We start from the raw sequence: 21,476 nt of genomic DNA, 5'->3' as shown, positions 1-21,476 counted from the left end.
CCCTCCCAAAGCTTGACCATCATTATACCCATTCCCTTACTGGTATCTAGGGAGCTCTTATTGCTTACTTGGGATAATTTCTAGATTGAATGAAGGGCAGAATCTCGGAGTCTTGACTAGATGGAGGAAGTAGTAAGTCTCGAAATCGTTCTGTCAAAAGAAAAATAAACAAGTTATGAAAAAATCATAAAATAATTTCAAAATAAAATTACTTCCTATTCTTTAAATTTGCCATTCTGATTTCATTTCTTGTACTAGAAATTTACTTATCATTTTATGTATTAAAATAGGTCTTTATTTCACTTTAATGACATAACAACTATGCATATAAATATAGCAAGTATTCATTAGTATAAACTAATACTAAAATTTTATAATTGAAAGGTTAGAGGAAACATATGACCAATAAATACACAAAAAGATGTACAAATTCATTAATTAGTAACCTGGGATATGAGAATTAAACCACATACTGTAAGAAAGCATTCACATTATGTGGCATTCAACTGATAGGAATTAATCTCATGGACCAAATGTTAGGACTGTATCAACATAAACTCATATATTTTGGGTAGAAATGCAAGTTGATGCAATAGTTTTGGAAAACAAATTGGTATTATCTTTTAAGCTTAAATTTTGCATAACCTATTCGCCTGGTATATATTCTGCAGAAACTTTCAAATATGTCTCAGACAGCAAGAAAAAGAACATTCTTGGTAGCTCTGTTCAGAACACCATAAATGGAAACAACTCAATTGTCTACGAAGAGGAGAAAGGATAATTTGTAGCATATTCACACAATGGAATATTCTTTGAAGTACGACAATGAATTCAGTTACAAATAAAAACACAGTAAATCATATTAGTAGGATCTTGAGTGAAAACTAATATAAGCAGATTACACATCAGTTCAGTTCAGTTCAGTTCAGTCGCTCAGTCGTGTCTGACTCTCTGCGACCCCATGAATTGCAGCACGGCAGGCCTCCCTGATCATCACCAACTCCCGGAGTTCACCCAAACTCAGGTCCATCGAGTCGGTGATGCCATCCAGCCATCTCATCCTCTGTCGTCCCCTTCTCCTCCTGCCCCCAATCCTTCCCAGCATCAGAGTCTTTTTCCAATGAGTCAACTTTTCACATGAGGTGGCCAAAGTACTGGAGTTTCAGCTTTAGCATCAGTCCTTCAAAGAACACCCAGGACTGATCTCCTTTAGGATGGACTGGTTGGATCTCCTTGCAGTCCAAGGAACTCTCAAGAGTCTTCTCCAACACCACAGTTCAAAAGCATCAATTCTTTCATGCTCAGCATTCTTCACAGTCCAACTCTCACATCCATACATGACCACTGGAAAAACCATAGCCTTGACTAGATGTACCTTTGTTGGCAAAGTAATGTCTCTGCTTTTGAATATGCTGTCTAGGTTGGTCATAACTTTCCTTCCAAGGAGTAAGCGTCTTTTAATTTCATGGCTGCAGTCACCATCTGCGGTGATTTTGGAGCCCCCAAAAATAAAGTCTGAACACTGTTTCCACTGTTTCCCCATCTATTTCCCATGAAGGGACCGGATGCCATGATCTTCGTTTTCTGAGTGTTGAGCTTTAAGCCAACTTTTTCATCTCCTCTTTCACTGTCATCAAGAGGCTTTTTAATTACACATAGAAGAATATTATTTTTTTGAGTTAAAATAACTAAACAATGTGTTGTTTGGGTATGTTACCCAACACAGCAAACCTGGCAAATCTGGGCAAAAAGGTATATAATATATACAATTTGGGATAATGATTACATTTTAGGAGGAGTAAGGGGAAGAAATAAGAGAAAGCAAAAAGGTAAGTGTATGCAATTGTTAATAATGCCATATGTATTTGTTATAGCATCATAAATCAGTGATTGAATGAATGAGAGCCAGGAATTATCCAATGATGACACTGGGTCATGAACCAAGAATGTGATTAATATAGTTTTGTGCTCATGAATTCATAATAAAGGAAAGAGGGAGAGAGGGAGGAAAAGAAAGAGAAGAGAACGAGACAAGTAGAGAAAGTACGACAGGAAACAGAAAAGAAGAGAAGGAAATAAAAGAGTGCAGAGAAAAGAAGATTCTTCAGTTCCATCTTAAACAGTTACAACAAAAAGCTATCTGTATGATAGAGTAACCTATCACTCTAATACTGATCCCAAATTTCTAGGATTAGATGGTCATTATCTCCAGAGTCATCCCTAGGGAAGGCTTCCTTGACCCCTCCTCTTTCTTTCTCTCTTTCTGCCAAATCTGGAATAGATGGCCCTACTGGGTACTCATAGGACACTCTGTGCTTACATGCTCATGGAATCTATCACATTACATTTTTATTAGTATGTATATTTGTCTATCCACCCTTGAAATTAAAAGACACTTCCTCTGGAAGAAAAGCTATGACCAACCTAGACAGCATATTAAAAAGCAGAGACATTTCTTTGCCAACAAATGTTCGTCTAGTCAAAGCTATGATTTTTCCAATAGTCATGTATGGATGTGAGAGTTGGACCATAAAGAAAGCTGAGTGGCTAAGAATTGATGCTTTTGAACTGTGGTGTTGGAGAAGACTCTTGAGAGTCCCTTGGTCTGCAAGAAAATCAAACCAGTCAATTATAAAGGGAATCAGTCCTGAATATTCATTGGAAGGACGCATGCTGAAGCTGAAACTCCAATGCTTTGGCCACCTGATGCGAAGAACTGACTCATTTGAAAAGACCCTGATGCTGGGAAAGATTGAAGGCAGGAGGAGAAGGGGATGACAAAGAAAGAGATGGTTGGATTGTGTCACCGACTCGATGGACATGAGTTTGAGCAAGGTCCAGGAGCTGGTGATGGACTGGAAAGCCTGGCGTGCTGCAGTCCATGGGGTTGCAAAGAGTTAGACACGAGTGAGCGACTGAGGTGACTGATTGATCACCCCCCTCCTAGTACATGGGTATTGTACCACCAGGATACAGAACATTACTTAATATATATTAAGTTGCTGGATATATATTAGTTGGAAGGCTATTTCCAATTTCCATTTTTACTGGATACATGAAATTGTTTGTTCATGTTAATCATAATGTTTTTTAGAAGAGCTCCATTGGTCATCATCGATCAACCATAAAAAGCCAGGGGACCTGTCCCCTAGCCTTGACAGAGTCACATCATCAGGCTGAGACAGTACAAAGCTGAAACTCCACACTGTAGTAAATCCATCACTAACTGAAGGTGAGTGATTTCAACAAAGTGCTTAAAATCGACAATTGATGACAGTCAATGTTTCCAGGCTACTGAATAACAAGATGGTAAACATTTGTGAGCAATGAATAAACATTTGTAAACATCATGAGCAGTGGTTACCAAGTATGGCTGAGAAGCAGGATGTGGATTATATCTTCATATTTATTAAAATATATGGACTCAGATATGGCTTCTACTCTGCATTTTGTTTCCATTGCTCTGACAATTCTTATAATACACTTGGGGAGGAGCTAAGAAAATTCAAACAGAGGCGGCTGTAACTCTATAGACCACAGATCCAAGAAAGCATACTTTATTTTTCTCCTGCAGGTACACTTACTCTTTGAGTTTATAGTTTTTAAAATCAAATTCTATCATTAACTGATATATACATCTTTATCAACAAAAGCAGTGTTTATTTCAATGAAATGACTACTAAATTTTTCTGATGACATGACCCTTGCTTTTCAGACTACTACCCAATTTATGTAGCATCCCACTTAATGAATGATTTGCAGTGTTTTTTGCCCTCCAATTATGCCTTTTCTAAAATAGGTCTTGCAAAATAAAACCAAAACCCAACAGCAGACATGAACTTTACACATCAAGTGAAGAATTGTTCAATCAAACAACAATATTAAGTATGACATATTCTTGGGTGCTAAAAATTAATATAAGTTAAAGTTTACTGAGTGATTCCCCAGCTGATTTAAATGCAAAGAAAAAACATAATTAATACAAAACAAGCATAATATAATACAGCTATAGATTATCCTTGTTTACATGAGCACAAAGCCCATTTGATTATAAATCTGGAAGAACATGTCTGGAGATGACATTATATTAATAGAATGAAAAAAACAAAAACCCACCACCCTAGATATACAACAAAAGTAGCATATAAGAGATCATTTATAAAGCTATCCCAATTATGGAGTCTATAGTTAATATTCCTATATCTGAAGCATCGTTTAATCTGAGTATCATAAATGTAAAGGATATCAAATGAACATGCAGACCCTTGAGTACTTAGGTCAAAAAAATTCACATACACACAAATAGAAAATATACACAGTACCTGAAAATTATCCTTTTAAAACTTCTATTTTTATCACTATATGTATAAATTCTAAATGTGAATAAACAACTTTTTCCCATAAAAGTATGGTGACAATTTTTCTTTATGAGAATAAAAATAAATGATAGTTGTCCTCAGAAAAGTCCAAGTATATGAAAAATTGTTTCTAATGCTTACACTGATGCTTCTTTAGTCTCCTAGATTTCAACTGTTCAATTAGTATTCCATCATTTATCTAATGCTAAGGAAAAGACAAAAATAAACTGATGTTGCCTTGCTTAAATAGCAAAAATTTTAAAATAATACTTCTTCCCTTGGAGCAAAATATCATACCAGCTGAACTACTTTCTCAGTAGGCCCAGAGTCTATTTCTTAAGAAAATGGCAATTATCCAAAAACTAGAGCTTAGTTCCTTCACAGGGCTTCTTAGAACAATTTCATTAAAGCCACTGAAAAGAACTGGAGGATTTTCTGCAAAGTGGTATTTTGATGAGCTGACTAATGATGTGATAATGTCTGACCATGATTTTCTACCAGTGGGGGACATATCTTAATTAACAAAGCTTTCGTAGCCTTTCACCCACTCTTTCTTTCTCTCATTCAATCAACAAAGGAATTCTGAGGAGACCAGGCTTGGAAGACAGGCTGCACACAGCTACAGTAATTTGGGTTCCCTGGACGACCAATCGTGAGACAATGTACATATTTACTCGTAAACAAAGACGAGAAAAAATAATCTTTCCAATTCTGATTTCAATTTTTTTGTACACTTACTGTGACTCAAATTCTTCATTTTCCTTTTGGTGGAAAATAAGCAATCTGCAATCCTCCCCAACGTGCAAAGAGGAACAAATGTGACAAAATTTTGCACGACAACAAAACAGTATGCAAATATATCCCTGGAATCAGGGGAAAAAAAAGAAAAGTCTTCTCCCTATCACTGCAAAAAACAAAAATAAAGGAAAAAAAAAAGAAAAAAACAGAGTCAGCTGGTAGTCACCAGCTCTCAGTTACATCCGAGTCAGCTCCAGGTACAAAGGAAATGCTTTTTACAAGACGCTCGGAGCCAAGAAGGCTGCGGTGGCTGAGCTGTACACAGGCAACTCTGATGGGTAGTATTCACTGCAGACCTTCCCACCACTCTGGCTGAGAGTTTGTAGAGACTACATGGTGTTCGGTTTCTTTCTCCACCCAATCCCACCCGTCTTCTTTCTTTCACAGGTGTTGATCCCTAATAAGCATGTTACTTCACAAATTGCTTCTCCGAGTCTGTTCCTGGTGAACCCAACCTGCACCAGGTGGGCTTGACAGTCTTCCACGTTGTACACAGTGTTAGTTGCTCAGCTGTGTCTGACTCTTTCCAACTCCAGGGACGGTAGCCCTCCAGGCTGCTCTGTCCATGGAATTCTCCAAGCAAGAGTACTGGAGTGGGTTGCCATTCCTTTCTCTGGGGTATCTCCCTGACCCAGGGATGGAACCAGCATCTCCTGCATTTCCCGCATTGCAGGTGGATTGTTTACTTCTGAGCCACCAAGGAAGTCCCTTGTACTTAGAGCCTCTGCCATGCTCTTGGCTACTACTGGGTGAGATGGATGTATGTACAGCTACGTCAAAGTAAGTCATTTCCTTTCCAGAGGTAATGAAACTAATGCAAACTTCATTGCAATACAGGTGCTCATTGTTAAGAAGAAATGCTGTCAGATATGCCCTCAAACACACATATCCTGTGACAAGTGATACCAAGTAATCTGATGGTGGGAGAAATAAACAAGTGGCCTATCAGGTCACATGGTATACTAGCCAGTTGCACCATGCCCCATGCTGTAGTCCCTAAGATGCACATAACCATCAAGCGTTCACGTGCCAGTGGGAAATGAAGAAAATTATAATTAGATTGATACGAAAAAGGTATAGGAAATAGAAATTAAACACTCTAATATAGACAGTAGCCGGAACACTTTTTTTTAAAGATTTTTTTCATGTGGACCAGTTTTTAAGGCTTTATTGAAATTGTTACAATATTGCTTCTGTTTTATATTCATCTTTTGGCCGTGAGGCATGTGCTAGGTTAGGTCGGCTCCCTGACCAGGGATTGAACCCACAACCCCTGCACTGGAAGATGAAGTCTTAAGCACTGGATCACCAGGGAAGTCTCTGAACACTCTTACAGAGTGGTTTTGTCCTTTATCATGAAACGTAGCAACTCACGTGGTTTTGTCCTTTATCATGAAACGTAGCAACTCAGAGTGGTTTTGTCCTTTATCATGAAACGTAGCAACTCAGAGTGGTTTTGTCCTTTATCATGAAACGTAGCAACTCAGAGTGGTTTTGTCCTTTATCATGAAACGTAGCAACTCACGTGGTTTTGTCCTTTATCATGAAACGTAGCAACTCAGAGTGGTTTTGTCCTTTATCATGAAACGTAGCAACTCAGAGTGGTTTTGTCCTTTATCATGAAACGTAGCAACTCAGAGTGGTTTTGTCCTTTATCATGAAACGAGCAACTCACGTTTCATGATAAAGGGACAAAACCACTCTGTAAGAGTGTTCAGGGACTTCCCTGGTGATCTTCATTTCAACAGTAATAAGCTAAGAAAAGACAATGATTAATTTAAAAGTATATATTAAATTTTTTTTTCAAGAAAGTTGGCGATGAACATGTAACTAGAACAAAACGTTTATATTTTACTATCCATCCTGAAAGCCATAATGATTTCACTGAATACATGAAAACACTCAAGTTTCTGGATGAATCAACATCTAATTCTGAAGTTATTTATTATTTGTGTCCAATGATAATTTAACACAGAAATATGCAGAAAATACAGTAGGTGATCAGTGTCAAGAAAAAAAAGTGACTTTATAATAACTGGGATCCAGGTGGTCTGGTCTTTGTGCACTGTGTCAAGCTATTCATCAACAGATAATAAGGCTATTCTAGTTATACAGAATTGCTCAAAAACTAACCATGAATCCATGAGGTGAAGAAGACTGAGAAGGTGCATTCTGAGTGTCCCCAAACATTGTACATCCTTCCACTGTCTATCTCATTCTCTACTGTAAGGCAAAGTTTATCTCCCGAGAGTCCCTAGCTTGCATTCTCCTATTAGGAAGACTAGGTACTTGTTTCACTTCCCCCAGACTCTCCTATCTTTCCTTTTCTACACTCAACTCCCTGTTGCTGCTTCTTCCTTTTGCTCGTGTTTTAAAAATGAAACTCAATCCCTCCCCATGAAAATTCTTCTCTCTCACTTGTCTAGTCATTTTTTACTCACCCCCTTTACTACATCACAAAAATCCAGGAATAGTTCCCAAAGACATCCTTCTCTTTAGAAAGGAAATTATACAGACAGAAGTAAGCTGGTCAAGTCCTTGTTCTGGTTAATGAGGTTAGGACTTGGGGTGAGGTCTTCAAGCACACACACTTTAACAATTTTTATGCAAATACAAAAATAATGGGGTCTGCCTGTTAAAGAAGAAACAATGGCATGAATGAAGAGGTAAATTTAACACTAAGATACGAGAAATGTCCGTTTTTTATGTAAAAGTACAAAACACCAAGAGCAAATTAAGAAAAAATAACACAAAAATGGGGAAAATATTGTTAATATATGGATAAGAAGATTCTGACAGTGGCTAAGTATATTTATTTAATTCACGCATTCTGAAATTAGCTTGGATTCAAAGACCCACTGGCCTATGGTGACAGAGACTAAAGCCAAAACCCTATTAACTTCCTATAAGACCTTACTGGTTTACTGTACTAAGGTTTTTGGTTCCTCAGAAAATGGGGTCACCTTAGAGTTAACATTTAGTTCCCCCAAAGATGAATATTTCTCTTTCACACACGCACAGTCAACCTGTCAAATGGTTATGGGGTAAGAGGATCATTTTACAGTTTAATTTTTGACATGTAGAAGGCTGTTTTTTTTCCTCAAAGGAACTTGACCATCACTTTATCAAGGGTTTCAGAATCTATGAACAGACTGAGATCTAGGAAATGGACGAAGGGTTGTGACTCCCTCTGCAGATGACTCGGGTTATACCTTTGTTTGCAAATCCTTGAGTTTTCATTCATACAAACCAAGTACGACTTTCTAGGCTGCCCACCTATTTGAGTCCTACGAGTACCATGGTCAGTTAGTCAGCTCCAAGGGTCTCACCAAGTGAGTCCGTTCTGACCATGGTTCCAGACAAGCTGCCCATAATGGTAACCACACCCATCCTGACTCCATCAGTTAACTGCTGTCTCCTAACCCCTGCCTCTCTGGGACCTCACCATCTCCACCAAGCTCAAGAGCACACTTTAATGGCAGCCTCTCTTGCTTGTCATTCTTGGCCTGCAAACTGTCACCGCAGACACTATCAAGGGTTATAGAACGCCTGTCACCAGTGTATTTCTCAAAGCTGTAGTAAAGTAATCCTTCATGGAATGTCATAGAGGAGTTGATAGTCAACATATAATATGTTCTCTCCAGTTTTCCAGTCTCTCCAAGGTGTCAGATAACTTCATTTATAATATACCTAGGAAGTCTAGAAGCATATATACCAAAGAATCAAGGATAAATATGGCTAACGATTTGAGATGGAAGTTGAAAAAGGCATTAACTTTTATTTTATCTATATCTGGTTTGTATTTTAAAGAGAATTTATATATGAATAATGGTTTTTTTAAAAGATAGATGTGTATACTATCACATACACATACCTCCAAGGATATTTGTCATTCACACTCCCTGCGTTATAGCTTTTGTAACACTCTCCACTCCTCTATCTCCTGAGGAAGACGTAAGTGACGCAGAAGCAGCACAGATGCATGCACACACACACACATACACCTGCTTCTTAAAAGAGAAGATACAAGTTAATTTTCCCACAATATTCAAGAAAAGGCAGAGGAACCAGAGATCAAATACCCAACATCTGCTGGATCATGGAAAAAGTGAGAGAGTTCCAGAAAAACATCTGTTTCTGCTTTATTGACTATGCCAAAGCCTTTGACTGTGTGGATCACAATAAACTGTGGAAAATTCTGAAAGAAATGGGAATACCAGACCACATGACCTGCCTCTTGAGAAACCTATATGCAGGTCAGGAAGCAACAGTTAGAACTGGACATGGAACAACAGACTGGTTCTAAATAGGAAAAGGAGTCCGTCAAGGCTGTATATTGTCACCCTGCTTATTTAACTTCTATGCAGAGTACATCATGAGAAATGCTGGGCTGGATGAAGCACAAGCTGGAATGAAGACTGCCGGGAGAAATATCAATAACCTCAGATATGCAGATGACACCACCCTTATGGCAGAAAGTGAAGAGGAACTAAAAAGCCTCTTGATGAAAGTGAAAGAGGAGAGTGAAAAAGTTGGCTTAAAGCTCAACACTCAGAAAACGAAGATCATGGCATCCGGTCCCATCACTTCATGGGAAATAGATGGGGAAACAGTGGAAACAGTGTCAGACTTTATTTTTGGGGGCTCCAAAATTACTGCAGATGGTGACTGCAGCCATGAAATTAAAAGACGCTTACTCCTTGGAAAAAAAGTTATGACCAACCTAGATAGCATATTGAAAAGCAGAGACATTACTTTGCCAATAAAGGTCCATCTGGGGCTATGGTTTTTCCAGTGGTCATGTATGGATGTGAGAGTTGGCCTGTGAAGAAAACTGAGCGCTGAAGAATTGATGCTTTTGTGTTGGTGAAGACTCTTGAGAGTTCCTTGGACTGCAAGGAGATCCAACCAGTCCATTCTAAAGGAGACCAGCCCTGGGTGTTCTTTGGAAGGAATGATGCTAAAGCTGAAACTCCAATAGTTTGGCCACCTCATGTGAAGAGTTGACTCATTGGCAAAGACTCTGATGCTGGGAGGGATTGGGGGCAGGAGGAGAAGGGGACAACAAAGGATGAGATGGCTGGATGGCATCACCGACTCAATGGACATGAGTTTGAGTGAACTCCGGGAGTTGGTGATGGACAGGGAGGCCTGGCGTGCTGCAATTCATGGGGTCGCAGAGTCGGACATGACTGACCGACTGAACTGAACTGAATATTTAAGAAGGACTATTTAAATACACAAGCAAAATCTGCATATCTAAAATTATTTTTTCAGCAAACATTTATGATTATGTAGTAAATATCAGGCATCACGTTACATCCTCAATATACTAAAGGTCTAGTAAGGAAGATATATATCTTACCAAAAAGATGTACATTGCAAACAAGTGAGTGACAAATATGTACTCTAATGGTCTAGAAGAACAGAACCACCAACTTTGCCCAGATACACTGGGAATAAAAAGCAAAAGAGGCAGGGAAGTTTTATAAAAAAGTGAAATAAGCCAGAAAGAAGTCCTTCTTATTTATATTAGATGAAGTGAATAATTTTGCTAGCATTTTTTCTGTCTTACATATAATCAGTTAAAGCATCCTTTATTCATTTATTCATTGACTCAATAAACTTCCATTAAGTACCTATTATTTGTCACACACACAGGGAAAAAAAAAAAAAAAAAACAAATTCTACTTCTCAAGGGCAAACTTGTTTTTTCACAAGGAAATGCCAGGACAACAAAAGAACCTCAAGGCAATTACAGCCACAATGGGGCTCAGGGCAGGCCAACCCAGAATGTGCCACTTAGGCATGGGGATTATTTCAAACCAGAAGAATCAAGGATGAACAGACTCAGGAAGTGCTTTTTACCTCCCCCTTAACTACATAAAAGAATTTAGATAAGGGGCCTTACCAGGAAGAGAGGTATTACCAGAGATAACCTCTTATATGTGACAGTCATCTGCATGGCATGGAAATCATTTATTTACCAAACATTTGTTCTTCCCATCTTCCTGTGAATTTTCTTCCTCCCCTTTGAAGATGCTACACTTCTCTTTAGCTCAGCATGGAATATAAAACTCAATTTCTAACTGCCAGGGAGCTTCATCTCTTTAGGAGCTGAGTTTCATTCTTTCTTTCATACATATAAAATAAAAAAATTCTTCCTCATTAATCTGGCTTATGTTAATTTAAATATTCAGCCAGCCAAAGAATCTAGAAGGGGAGTAAGAAAAAGTTTTCCTCTCCCTATCTGCTTGAAAAAGAATTTAGAATATAATTACAAAATTACTTAATGAGGGCAAGAAAAAAGCTGTTCTCCTAGGGATTCAAAGAAATTAATGGTTTGTTAAAATTTGGTGTTTTATTTTCTTAGGAAAAGAAATATGCACACTAATCTTAGAAGAAACAAATTACTTCAAAAAATGAGAATTAAAGGGCAAATTCAGAAGTACATTCAAACTAACTAGAAAGATACAGAGTATACATTTCCTTTTTTGAAAAGTTTAAATCAAGTGAATGTTCTTTATTACCATGGTAACTCAGTACTGAATAACAATAGTTGCTATTTAAAATATTGCTTTCAAAGCAACATCAAAGGCATCAAATTAATACTATTTTAGATAAATTAGAAAATCTACTTGCAGAGCAAGAATATTTTTCTATTAAAGATATGGACGAATCTTCTATTGATAAAAGACTCAAATTAAAATGGACTGCAATTCTAGAAGTAAAAAATAATTAGCTGCATGCTCTGGTTATATAAAACTACCTTCTTCACAAATATTAAGGCCAATGTCAAAGGAACACACAAAAAACCAGAATCTATACTTGTGTTACCCGAGGAGGGGAAAAAAGCAAGTCTACACTTGTAACCTCAGAAGATAAGAACACAGGGCTAAGTACATACAACTAGAGCTAATAAATGAATAAATACCCTAATAGGAGCTATAAAGAAAACAAACATAAAACTCCCATACTTGGCATTTATTCTCCACAATATTCCCTGTGAGATTTTTCTCAACTAAATCTCAATGAATCTGTTATCATTTTTACTCTATGTAGAATTTTATCTGCATTTTAGAATATATTTCTCTGCAAAGAATTATACAGCTTTATATCAGCCATGAGCTGGGAAATTAGAACATTATATCAATGCAACACATTCAAGGTGAGCAACCGGAAAACCAGACTGGTGACTAACTGGCCCAGGGCCAAATGGCTAGCAAAAGACAGAGAGATTTAAAAAACAGAAACAAAAGCAAACCTTAAAAACTCACAGTCAAGTGTTCTTTCTACCGTATCCCTCTGCCTCATTCTCCACAGAGAAAATACTGCACTCCCTTTCTGCCCCCACCTCCCCTGTTTTCTTCTTGCCTGAGGATTACATAAGAGAAAAATGCAGCAGGGTCATACATACAATCTGTGTGTCTACACATCTGGTACTTTCAGCACTGTAAGGTCTGAAGGTAGGCAATGAACACAAAGAAAAACTATTTAATGGACACTTATTTTCAGAGCAAGCCCAGTGATAAAAGTCTAGTCCTTTAACGTTCATTATTCTAGCTCCTACTTGTTAAACATACTATTAAAAGAAAAAATCAAAAGCAGCTTTTGAAAGAACTGCAAACAGTCTTGCCGGCCTCTAAATACATCAATGAAGCCACGTCTATTACTGGCTTTCTTACAGTATATGTATTCTCTTCTATTGCCACTGAGGCTAAACTACAAAAATTGACAGGGTGGGAAAAAAAAGAACGGAGGTTCAAGGAAAGTGAAAGCAAGTAACAGAGGCATTTTCTGATGCACAGATTATTGCCACTAAGCTTTCCACAATCTTCGTCTCAAGAAAAATGTTTTCTTTTCATTTGTCACAGCAAATGCACTTTTTTGACAATGTTGGCATTCAACAAAAGAAACACCTCAAAGTGATCAAGGCTCAGCTTGATACTAATTCAGTCCTTGCTTTCTGCACAAACTCAATACCCACTGGGTACATATTCAAAAAGGAATAGGCAATTTTACCCAAGATCCAAAGAAACTGGAGGTTTTTTTTTTTTTTTTTTTTATGTTTTTTATGAAGTTCTAACCTAAAACCTGGGGCACACAAAATTAATGGTGTGAAATATATGGGCCTTTGAAACCTATCAAAACCAACTGTGCAATGGTAGCTTTCTCTGTTCTTAAACACAGGATCTCCTGGTCAAAGGACAAGCCTATGAAATGATGGGTTAGGGAAGAGCAACAAGCAAATATATAAATTCACTTCCTTCATTAGGCTGTTTCCTTGGACAAATTTGGGATTCCCCCTATCTCCCTGTTTTGTTTTTTTCCTCCTGTATTCCCAATACCAGGACTTCTCCTTCCTTTAACCAAACCCTGATCAAGATTTCAGGGCCAATTTGGATTCCTATCCCTTGAAGAAGCCTTCACAAAATATGCCTACCAGTAAAAAACTTTGTTTTTATTTTTATTTTCAGCATAATAAGGTTAGGTACTGAAGCAGGCAGGCTAGAGCCCAGGGGTTGCAAAGAGTCGGACACGACTGAGTGACTAGGCACACGCGCACTTAACATATCTGGAAGTAATTTTTGGTCATCGGAGAAGAAGATTTAATTTTTTAAAATGCTTTAATTGTTTACAAGCTAACACTTTGCATTGATTTATGTAGCTTCTTTTATCATATGATATGTATTTCCACGGATTAAAGGATCTGTTCTAGATTACTTTCCTTTCTTAATGTATTTCTTGTCTCTTTTGCTCTAGTGCCACAATGCTTAAACTAATTGAACTATATTGGACACAGTGTAGTAAATTATAAAAAGCACATTCTTTAGCATAATATGAGCCTGAGTTAAAATCTCAGCTCATCCACTTCACAGCTTCAAGTTCCTAGACATATGAGGCATCCCTGGTGGCTCAATTGGTAAAGAACCTACCTGCAATGCAGGAGACCGGGGTTTGATCCCTTTGCCAGGAAGATCCCCTGAAGTAGGAAATGGCAACCCACTCCAGTCTTCTTGCCTGGAGAATTATATGGAGAGAGGAGCCTGATGGGGTTCAGTCCACGGGATCATAAAGAGTCAGACACTACTGAGCCACTAACACTTTCACTTTCCTAAGCATATGATTTAGCTTTGTAAATTCCTAACTTGTTTCTAAAATCGATTTCACTTTATAACATGTTTTAATAGAGCCAGTCCTATACTGCTACTCAAATTTTTCTAGACTTTCTTGTTACTCATTTTTAATTGTTTTTGTGGGTTTTCTTCAAATAATTAAATTATTTTTTTATCTTGAGTTCTCATTTTAAATGAAATTATATTAAGGTTGTAAATTATTTGGGGAAGAATTAAGAGTTTTAAATATCTTGCCTTTAATCTAAAAAAATTGCATGTCCCTTTCAACTATTTTATTCTTCTAAAAGTCTTTTTTTTTTTTTTTTGTCATGTATGGATGTGAGAGTTGGACCTTAAAGAGGGCTGAACGTTGAAGAATTGATGCTTTTGAACTGTGGTGTTGGAGAAGACTCTTGAGAGTCCCTTGGACTGCAAGGAGATCAAACCAGTCAATTCAAAGGAAATCAATCCTGAATTTTCACTGGAAGGACTGATGCTGAAGCTTCTAAAAGTCTTTAATTTTCTTTACGTCACTTGATTCTCAATTCTCATTGAAGTTATATCAGTTTTTTCCTCTTGATTTCCTTTTAATATGAAAAAACAGTGAACACAAAATGGCTGCCTTCAAGAGACTCAGGAGATTCTTTTGTTGGAAGTTTACATAAAAAAGGCCAACTCCTCTAGCTACATAAACAATACAATATGTAATAAATGCAGTTAAGAATTTCTTTTTAAAGGATAACTGAAAACTGTTGCCTCTGTTTCTGCTCTATGGAAGAAGCAAGGAGTATCTATTCACATAAAGGGATTCCTAGGCCTAAAAAAGGGAAATAGGTACTTCTCATTTCCTTTCAGTTTGCCTCTTAACCCTGGTTGTCTTTTCTACTATGCTCTCTGCCAACTCTGAAAGTGTACACGGTTGGGTACTACATCTTGACACAATATACCGAACCAGCACAGAAAGGTCCATCATTCCAGCAGCAACAAAAGCTTTTCACGGTCATTGTGCAAGCGTAATGTCAGACGAATAGATCGCAAAGGAGGGAAAGGAGCTGGGGGAGAAAGGGTGACAGGTCAGGTGACTATTCCCGAAGGACAATCTAACTCTTAAAACCTATTTCCTTATTTGCTCCAGTCAGCAGCACAACTCTCGGAGAAGGCAGTGGCACCCCACTCCAGTGCTCTTGCCTGGAGGATCCCATGGATGGAGGAGCCTGGTGGGCTGCAGTCCATGGGGTTGCTGAGAGTCGGATACGACTGAGCGACTTCGCTTTCACTTTTCACTTCCACGCACTGGGGAAGGAAATGGCAACCCACTCCAATGTTCTTACCTGGAGAATCCCAGGGACGGGGGAGCCTGGTGGGCTGCCGTCTATGGGGTCGCACAGAGTCGGACACGATTGAAGCAACTTAGCAGCAGCAGGTAATGTCTAGGACATACAAACTTTTCTGCATGGACTTTCTAGCCTTTCCCTTCCTTCTAATTATTTGGTAGCTCTATCTCAAGACATTTTACTAGTTTCTTAACACAGTGCCAACAAAAAATAAGCTCGCCTCCTCTTTTTCAGTACTCTGTGACAGATCTTATTTTAACTCTTCTTCCCTAACTCTATTACCTACTCAAACTACATTTCTTGGTATTCCTTAGCATTCCATGTCCATAATTTGTCACCCCCAAATTGTCTCAAAATCTCATTTCATGGAAGTATTTAGTTTTTCCATTCTGTTTATATATTTATGAAATCCCACCTTCCTCCTTTGTTAAAGTTCAAAAATCATAATAAGAGCAATAGTATTTTTACTAGACTCTATTCCCAAAGTTCCCCGACTCGACTGCCTTTGAATCACTGGAAGATAAGTATCTTCCTTTGGCGTTAACATACTTGAAGACATAGGTGTGTTCATTTGGATACCTTAAAGAACACTGCCTGCATGATTATAATCCATTAAGTTACAGTTTTGCTTTAAAAATTACAATTTTACAAATAGGAAACAGGAACCATATTCATTTAGCATCCTTTATAAAGTGCTTAGCAATTACATCAAACAAACGAGTACTTAAAAATGTTCCTCAAGATAATGAAAATGTAACAAAATGTTTGTCTTTTTGGCTTTGAAATTATTTAGTTCATTACCACCAGACTAGCTTGGCAAAATGACATATTCTCTCTTGACCACCCAGGACATTATTGTCATATTTTTGACATTACTTAAGAAATTATGTTACCAAGAAAATTTCTCATTACTCTTTTTTTTGGCTGTGCTGTATAGCATGCCGGATCCTAATTCCCCGACCTGGGATCCAACTGCGCCCCCTTAGTGGAGCACAGTCTTAAACATTAGACTCTGGGGAAGCCCATTACTATTCTTATTTTCCTTAATACTATATAGTAAAATCAAGCAGAAAATAGTAGATAAAAGAGAAGCCAAACTTAGGAACAAAACAATTCATAATAAAAACATAACAATCCATGCAAACAAACCACTTTGCTATAATAACTCTATTTCCAGGTCCAGGAATTGAATAATTCACTTATTTTCAAAAATAAAAAGTAATATTTTTATTGGATTAAAAAAGCAAAAATTTTGTATTTTTCCCTATCTTTGGAGTTGTAAAGTAACTGAACTAGAATGGAACTTAATGAGTAGTGAATTCCAGTCATTTACTAAGCAATCTCTATATTTTCTGTGGCATTATAAGTGAGCTGTCATCTACTAAAAAATGACAGCATAAATTTCATGTTCATAAACTGAGAAACCAAGGGGAAAACAATTTATCCTCTCTCCTGAGAACAGATGGGCATTTAAATGGTAATACAAATTTCTCATTTCCCTGACAGAAAAATTTCCTTGAATTCTCAGACTATGAAATATGGGATTTAAGTGCAGCTCATATTTACTGAATGATTTCCTATATTGTGATAGCAAATGAGTTATGTTAAATTATATCATATTAACTAATTGTTCTCAATGATTTCCACATAGATTCACATGAGACTAGAGTTACAATGTGTTTCATTATACAAATAATACATACTTCAGGACACAGCTTGTCAAAACCTTGCTCACATTTACCCAGACAGATAGATATACAAGTAATTGCCTATGATTTGCTACTCATCACCCACCACTAACAAAAGGCCAGACCAGTATAAATTCAATCCCTCTCAGACTTCTGAGGCAATTTAGAAATAGGCCCATTTGCTTTGTGCTTCTCTTTGAACACGGATTCTCTCTACTTACTGGCCTCCACTTTATTGAGTAATTCACAGCAATTTCTACCACCCCCAAACTTCTCTGCATTTTCTCCCAAAGATGATTTTTATAAGGTTAACAATAATGCCCTCCTACAGTTACTGTTCAGTCCGACTTCTTTGGTCACAAAACAGCATTCTTATCTCCTCGTTTTGCTTGACGGGCTTCCCAAGTTCTTTACTTCCCAGCAGTAAAGAACCTGCCTGCCATTGCAGGAGACAAAAGAAACATGAGCTTGATCCCTGGATCAGAAAGACGCCCTGAGGGAGGGCATGGCAACCCACTCCAGTATTCTTGCCTGGAGAATCTCATGGACAGAGAAGCCTGGTGGCCTTCAGACCACAGAGTCACAAAGAACAGGCCAAGCTGAGGTGACTTACCATGCACGCACAGCTTGCTTGACACCATGACTGATCTTGGTATCTTTGCTTCTGACCTAGTCTTTCTCCTTTCCAATCTGTGTAATACCAGTAGGGTGACACATGTAAGTACAAATCTGATTTCAGTTCCTGTTTTAAACCCTTCCATTTTTCACCAACATCTTTAGGAAAAAAAGCCACACGTTTTAGTAATTCCTACAAGCTCCTCCATCACATGACCTCTGGATACCATTCCAGCCTGCCTTCCAACAGCATGATATATATTGTTCTGGATTTTCATGGTAATTCACCCCTCTGAACTATCATTCAAGCTGTTTCTCCCTCTGGAACAATCTCTCACTCTCGACAAGTCCTGCTTTTTCCATTACACTCATTTTGGTGCCGAAAGCCTCCCAAATCTCCCTCCTAAGGCACCTTATTGTTGTTATTCGGTCACTAAGTTGTGTCCAAGTCTTTGCGACCCCATGAGCCGCAGCACACCACACTTCCCTGTCCTTCAGTATCTCCATTGCTCACACTCACATCCATGGAGTCAGTGATGCCATCTCATCCTCTGCCACCCCTTCTCCTTTGCCTCCTTCATTTGGGTGCCCACAGTATTACCTTTATATATCTGACCACTGCCCCACCGGTGGTGATTTTTCAGGAAGCAAAGGATACACCTTTCCGCTTGCTTACCTGCTTTCTCACCTCCCTTCCTCCTCCCTCCCTTCCCCTCTTTTTCTTCCTTCCTTCCTCCTTCTCTCTCCCTCCTTTCCTTCCACCTTCCTCCTCCCTTCCTCTCTTCCCTTATCAAATATTCGCATTTATTTAAAACAATCATTTTAATGGGTCCTTGAGTACAACAGTGAACAAAAAGAGACACAGGTCCCTACTATGTACTATGATAATGCTTTTAGTATACTGGAGAAAACTTGTTATACCAACGATCACACTTTGAATATACAGTTACCAGTGGAGATAAGCGCTCTCAAGAAATATAGTTGACAGCAGCATATAAGAAACAAGAAACTGAAACGTCTAGAAGGCTTCGTAGAGGAAGTGGCTCCTGAGCTATGATTTAAAGATACTAGGTGCCTATGTGCGTAGGGGTGGGAGAGGGTGGTGGAGAGTACTGTGGCCATGTGGATCAGGATTACATAAGTGGGGGAGGCGGCAAGGGAAGCAAGAGGGACAGAAAAGCCGAGGGTACTGTTGTGCAGAGGAGAAAAAAACTCAATCAAGAGGAAAGGTAGGTCGGGGACTGTACAAGGAGTCCTTTCCAGGCCATTGGAAGGATTTTTTTTTTTTTTTTTGCTTTATCCTAGGAGCAAGGGAAGCTATTACTGTGTTTAAAGCAAATGCAGGGATTTAATTGGATTCATGCTTTGAAGTTTCTATGGTTACAGTGCAGAGAATGGATTGGAGGTGACAGCTATAGTGAATTTAATCAGGAATGGACCAATGCTGGTGAAATCCAACTCCCCACCTGCTCAATAGCTAATCTGAAGAAGTGGACCATGCCTGGAAAAAACTCACAATTATTCTGACTTGTCTCACTTTAAATTTTGAACCACATATCTCAGTAGGCTGCTCAGAAAGGCCATCATGCTTCACTCACTGATTTACTACTTCAAATGACACATTACACTTTCTTCCTTCTCCGCAAAATTCAAAGTATTCCCTACTTCCTCATTCTCAGAAACAACCTTACTATTTATTTCACCAAGTACACGGAAGGAGTCAGAAGAGAAATCCCATTCCACTCACTTCAATCAGAAGAGATGCTCTAAACCACCTTCTCTGTCTTTCTGTAAAGCATGAGCTTGCCCAGCTGCCTTGTCAGAGGTCAGCTCTTCCACTTGCACATTGGAACCCAGTTCTCTTAGAATCCATCAGGAGGCCCTTATGGACTTTGCTCCTATAACTATACCCTCTGACTCTCCAGCACTATCAATATTTACATCTTTCAGTTCAGTTCAGTTCAGTAGCTTAGTTGAGCCCAACTCTGCAACCGCAAGGAGCATGCCAGGCTTCCCTGTCCATCACCAACTCCCAGAGCTTGCTCAAACTCATGTTCATCGAGTTGGTGATGCCATCTAACCATCTCACCCTCTGTCATCCCCTTCTCTTCCTGCCTTCAATCTTTCCCAGCATCAGGGTCTTTTCAGCCCTTCGCATCAGGTAGCCAAAGTATTGCAGCTTCAGCATCAGTCCTTCCAATGAATATTCAGGGTTGATTTCCTTTAGGATTGACTGGTTTGATCTCCTTACAGTCCAAGGGACTCTCAAGAGTCTTCTCCAATACCACAGTTCAAAAGTATCAATCAGGAAGCTTCCACAAGTCTTTTATCCTTATATTTCCATCTCTACTTCAATCTTATTTTTCATATTGTCCTCAGGCATATATAAATATAATTGTTCACATTCAATATATGTACATATTATATATATATATGTGTGTGTGTATATATATATATATATATATATATATATATATATATATATATAAATTGGGCTTCCCGGGTGGTGCTATTGTAAAAGAAACTGCCTTTCAATGCAGGAGACATAAGAGATGTGGGTTCGATTCCTGGGTCAGGAAGATCCCTTGGAGAAGGAATGGCAACCCATTGCAGTATTCTTGCCTGGAAATTCCCATGAACAGAGGAGACTGGTGGTCTACAATCCATAGGTCACAAAGAGTTGGACACGACTGAAGTGACTTAGCATGCATATACATAAACAGATAAAAATGCATACATTTATTTTATACTCACTCTAAACTTATATCTGCCTTCTCCCTATGTCTTCCCCCCATTCAACTATTGCCCTATTTCTTTACTTCATTTTTGCATCCAAACTCCTTAGAATTTGTCCAGTGATATGCTAACAAATATTTAATAGTCAGGTCTTAAATTTTTTTCTAACCCCTACTTTATGGGGTTTGTTGATTTCTATGGAGTGAATAGTTACATTGTGGATGACTTAAAGCTATGAAACTTGACTTCACTGAATGCAGAATTGGAAAAGAAGCAGGCAATAACCCAATGAGCTCATACGAGCTGACTCCAACACACCAGATTTGTCTCTACTTATCTCCAATTTTTCTTTCTATTATTATCTTCTCTTTCCAGCACTCCATTAAATCACGATTCCTAAGGGCATTAGATCAGCCCTCATTTTACTCTACTCTTCAGCAGCATTTGTCCCAACTGGTTCTTTTTTCAAACACTGTCCTGTGGTATCCAGGACTCAGACTTGCCCCAGGTTCCTCTTTTTCTTCAGTGATCACTCTTTCTTAATCACCTTTGCTGAGCTCAATATGTTGATATGTCTCAGGGCTTAGTTAGATTTCTTCTCCATCTATACACATTTCTTAAACTAGTTGCTCCTGATCAAGAATACCACCTCTTACGGGCAGTTTTGAGAGCTCATGGAGGCAACTTGGCTTTCACAGTTATATATTAGTGACATTTACAGAGTAGAGGTCAGAAACTGCAAACTCCCACAATTTGTGGAGAATACTGTGCAACAAGAAATGGTCACACTCCCATATGCTTTTCAAATGACTTTCTGGACTTTCATGTAAA

General features: G+C 38.3%; 1 protein-coding gene across 2 annotated transcripts in view; it reads right to left on the bottom strand.

The window, feature by feature from the left end:
* Positions 1-21,476, bottom strand: part of NOX4 (NADPH oxidase 4) — a 187,446-nt gene that overhangs the window by 60,141 nt on the left and 105,829 nt on the right. For both annotated transcript variants that reach the window (XM_005896256.2, XM_005896258.2), the window contains exon 13: positions 69-150. In XM_005896256.2, the coding sequence (XP_005896318.1) occupies positions 69-150 (82 nt within the window). The remainder of the gene's footprint in view (positions 1-68; positions 151-21,476) is intronic.

Source organism: Bos mutus, chromosome 29 (assembly GCF_027580195.1).
Source record: "Bos mutus isolate GX-2022 chromosome 29, NWIPB_WYAK_1.1, whole genome shotgun sequence".
Lineage (NCBI taxonomy): Eukaryota > Metazoa > Chordata > Mammalia > Artiodactyla > Bovidae > Bos > Bos mutus.
Note: the sequence above shows the minus strand (reverse complement) of the source record. Positions and strands in the feature narration are given on the sequence as shown.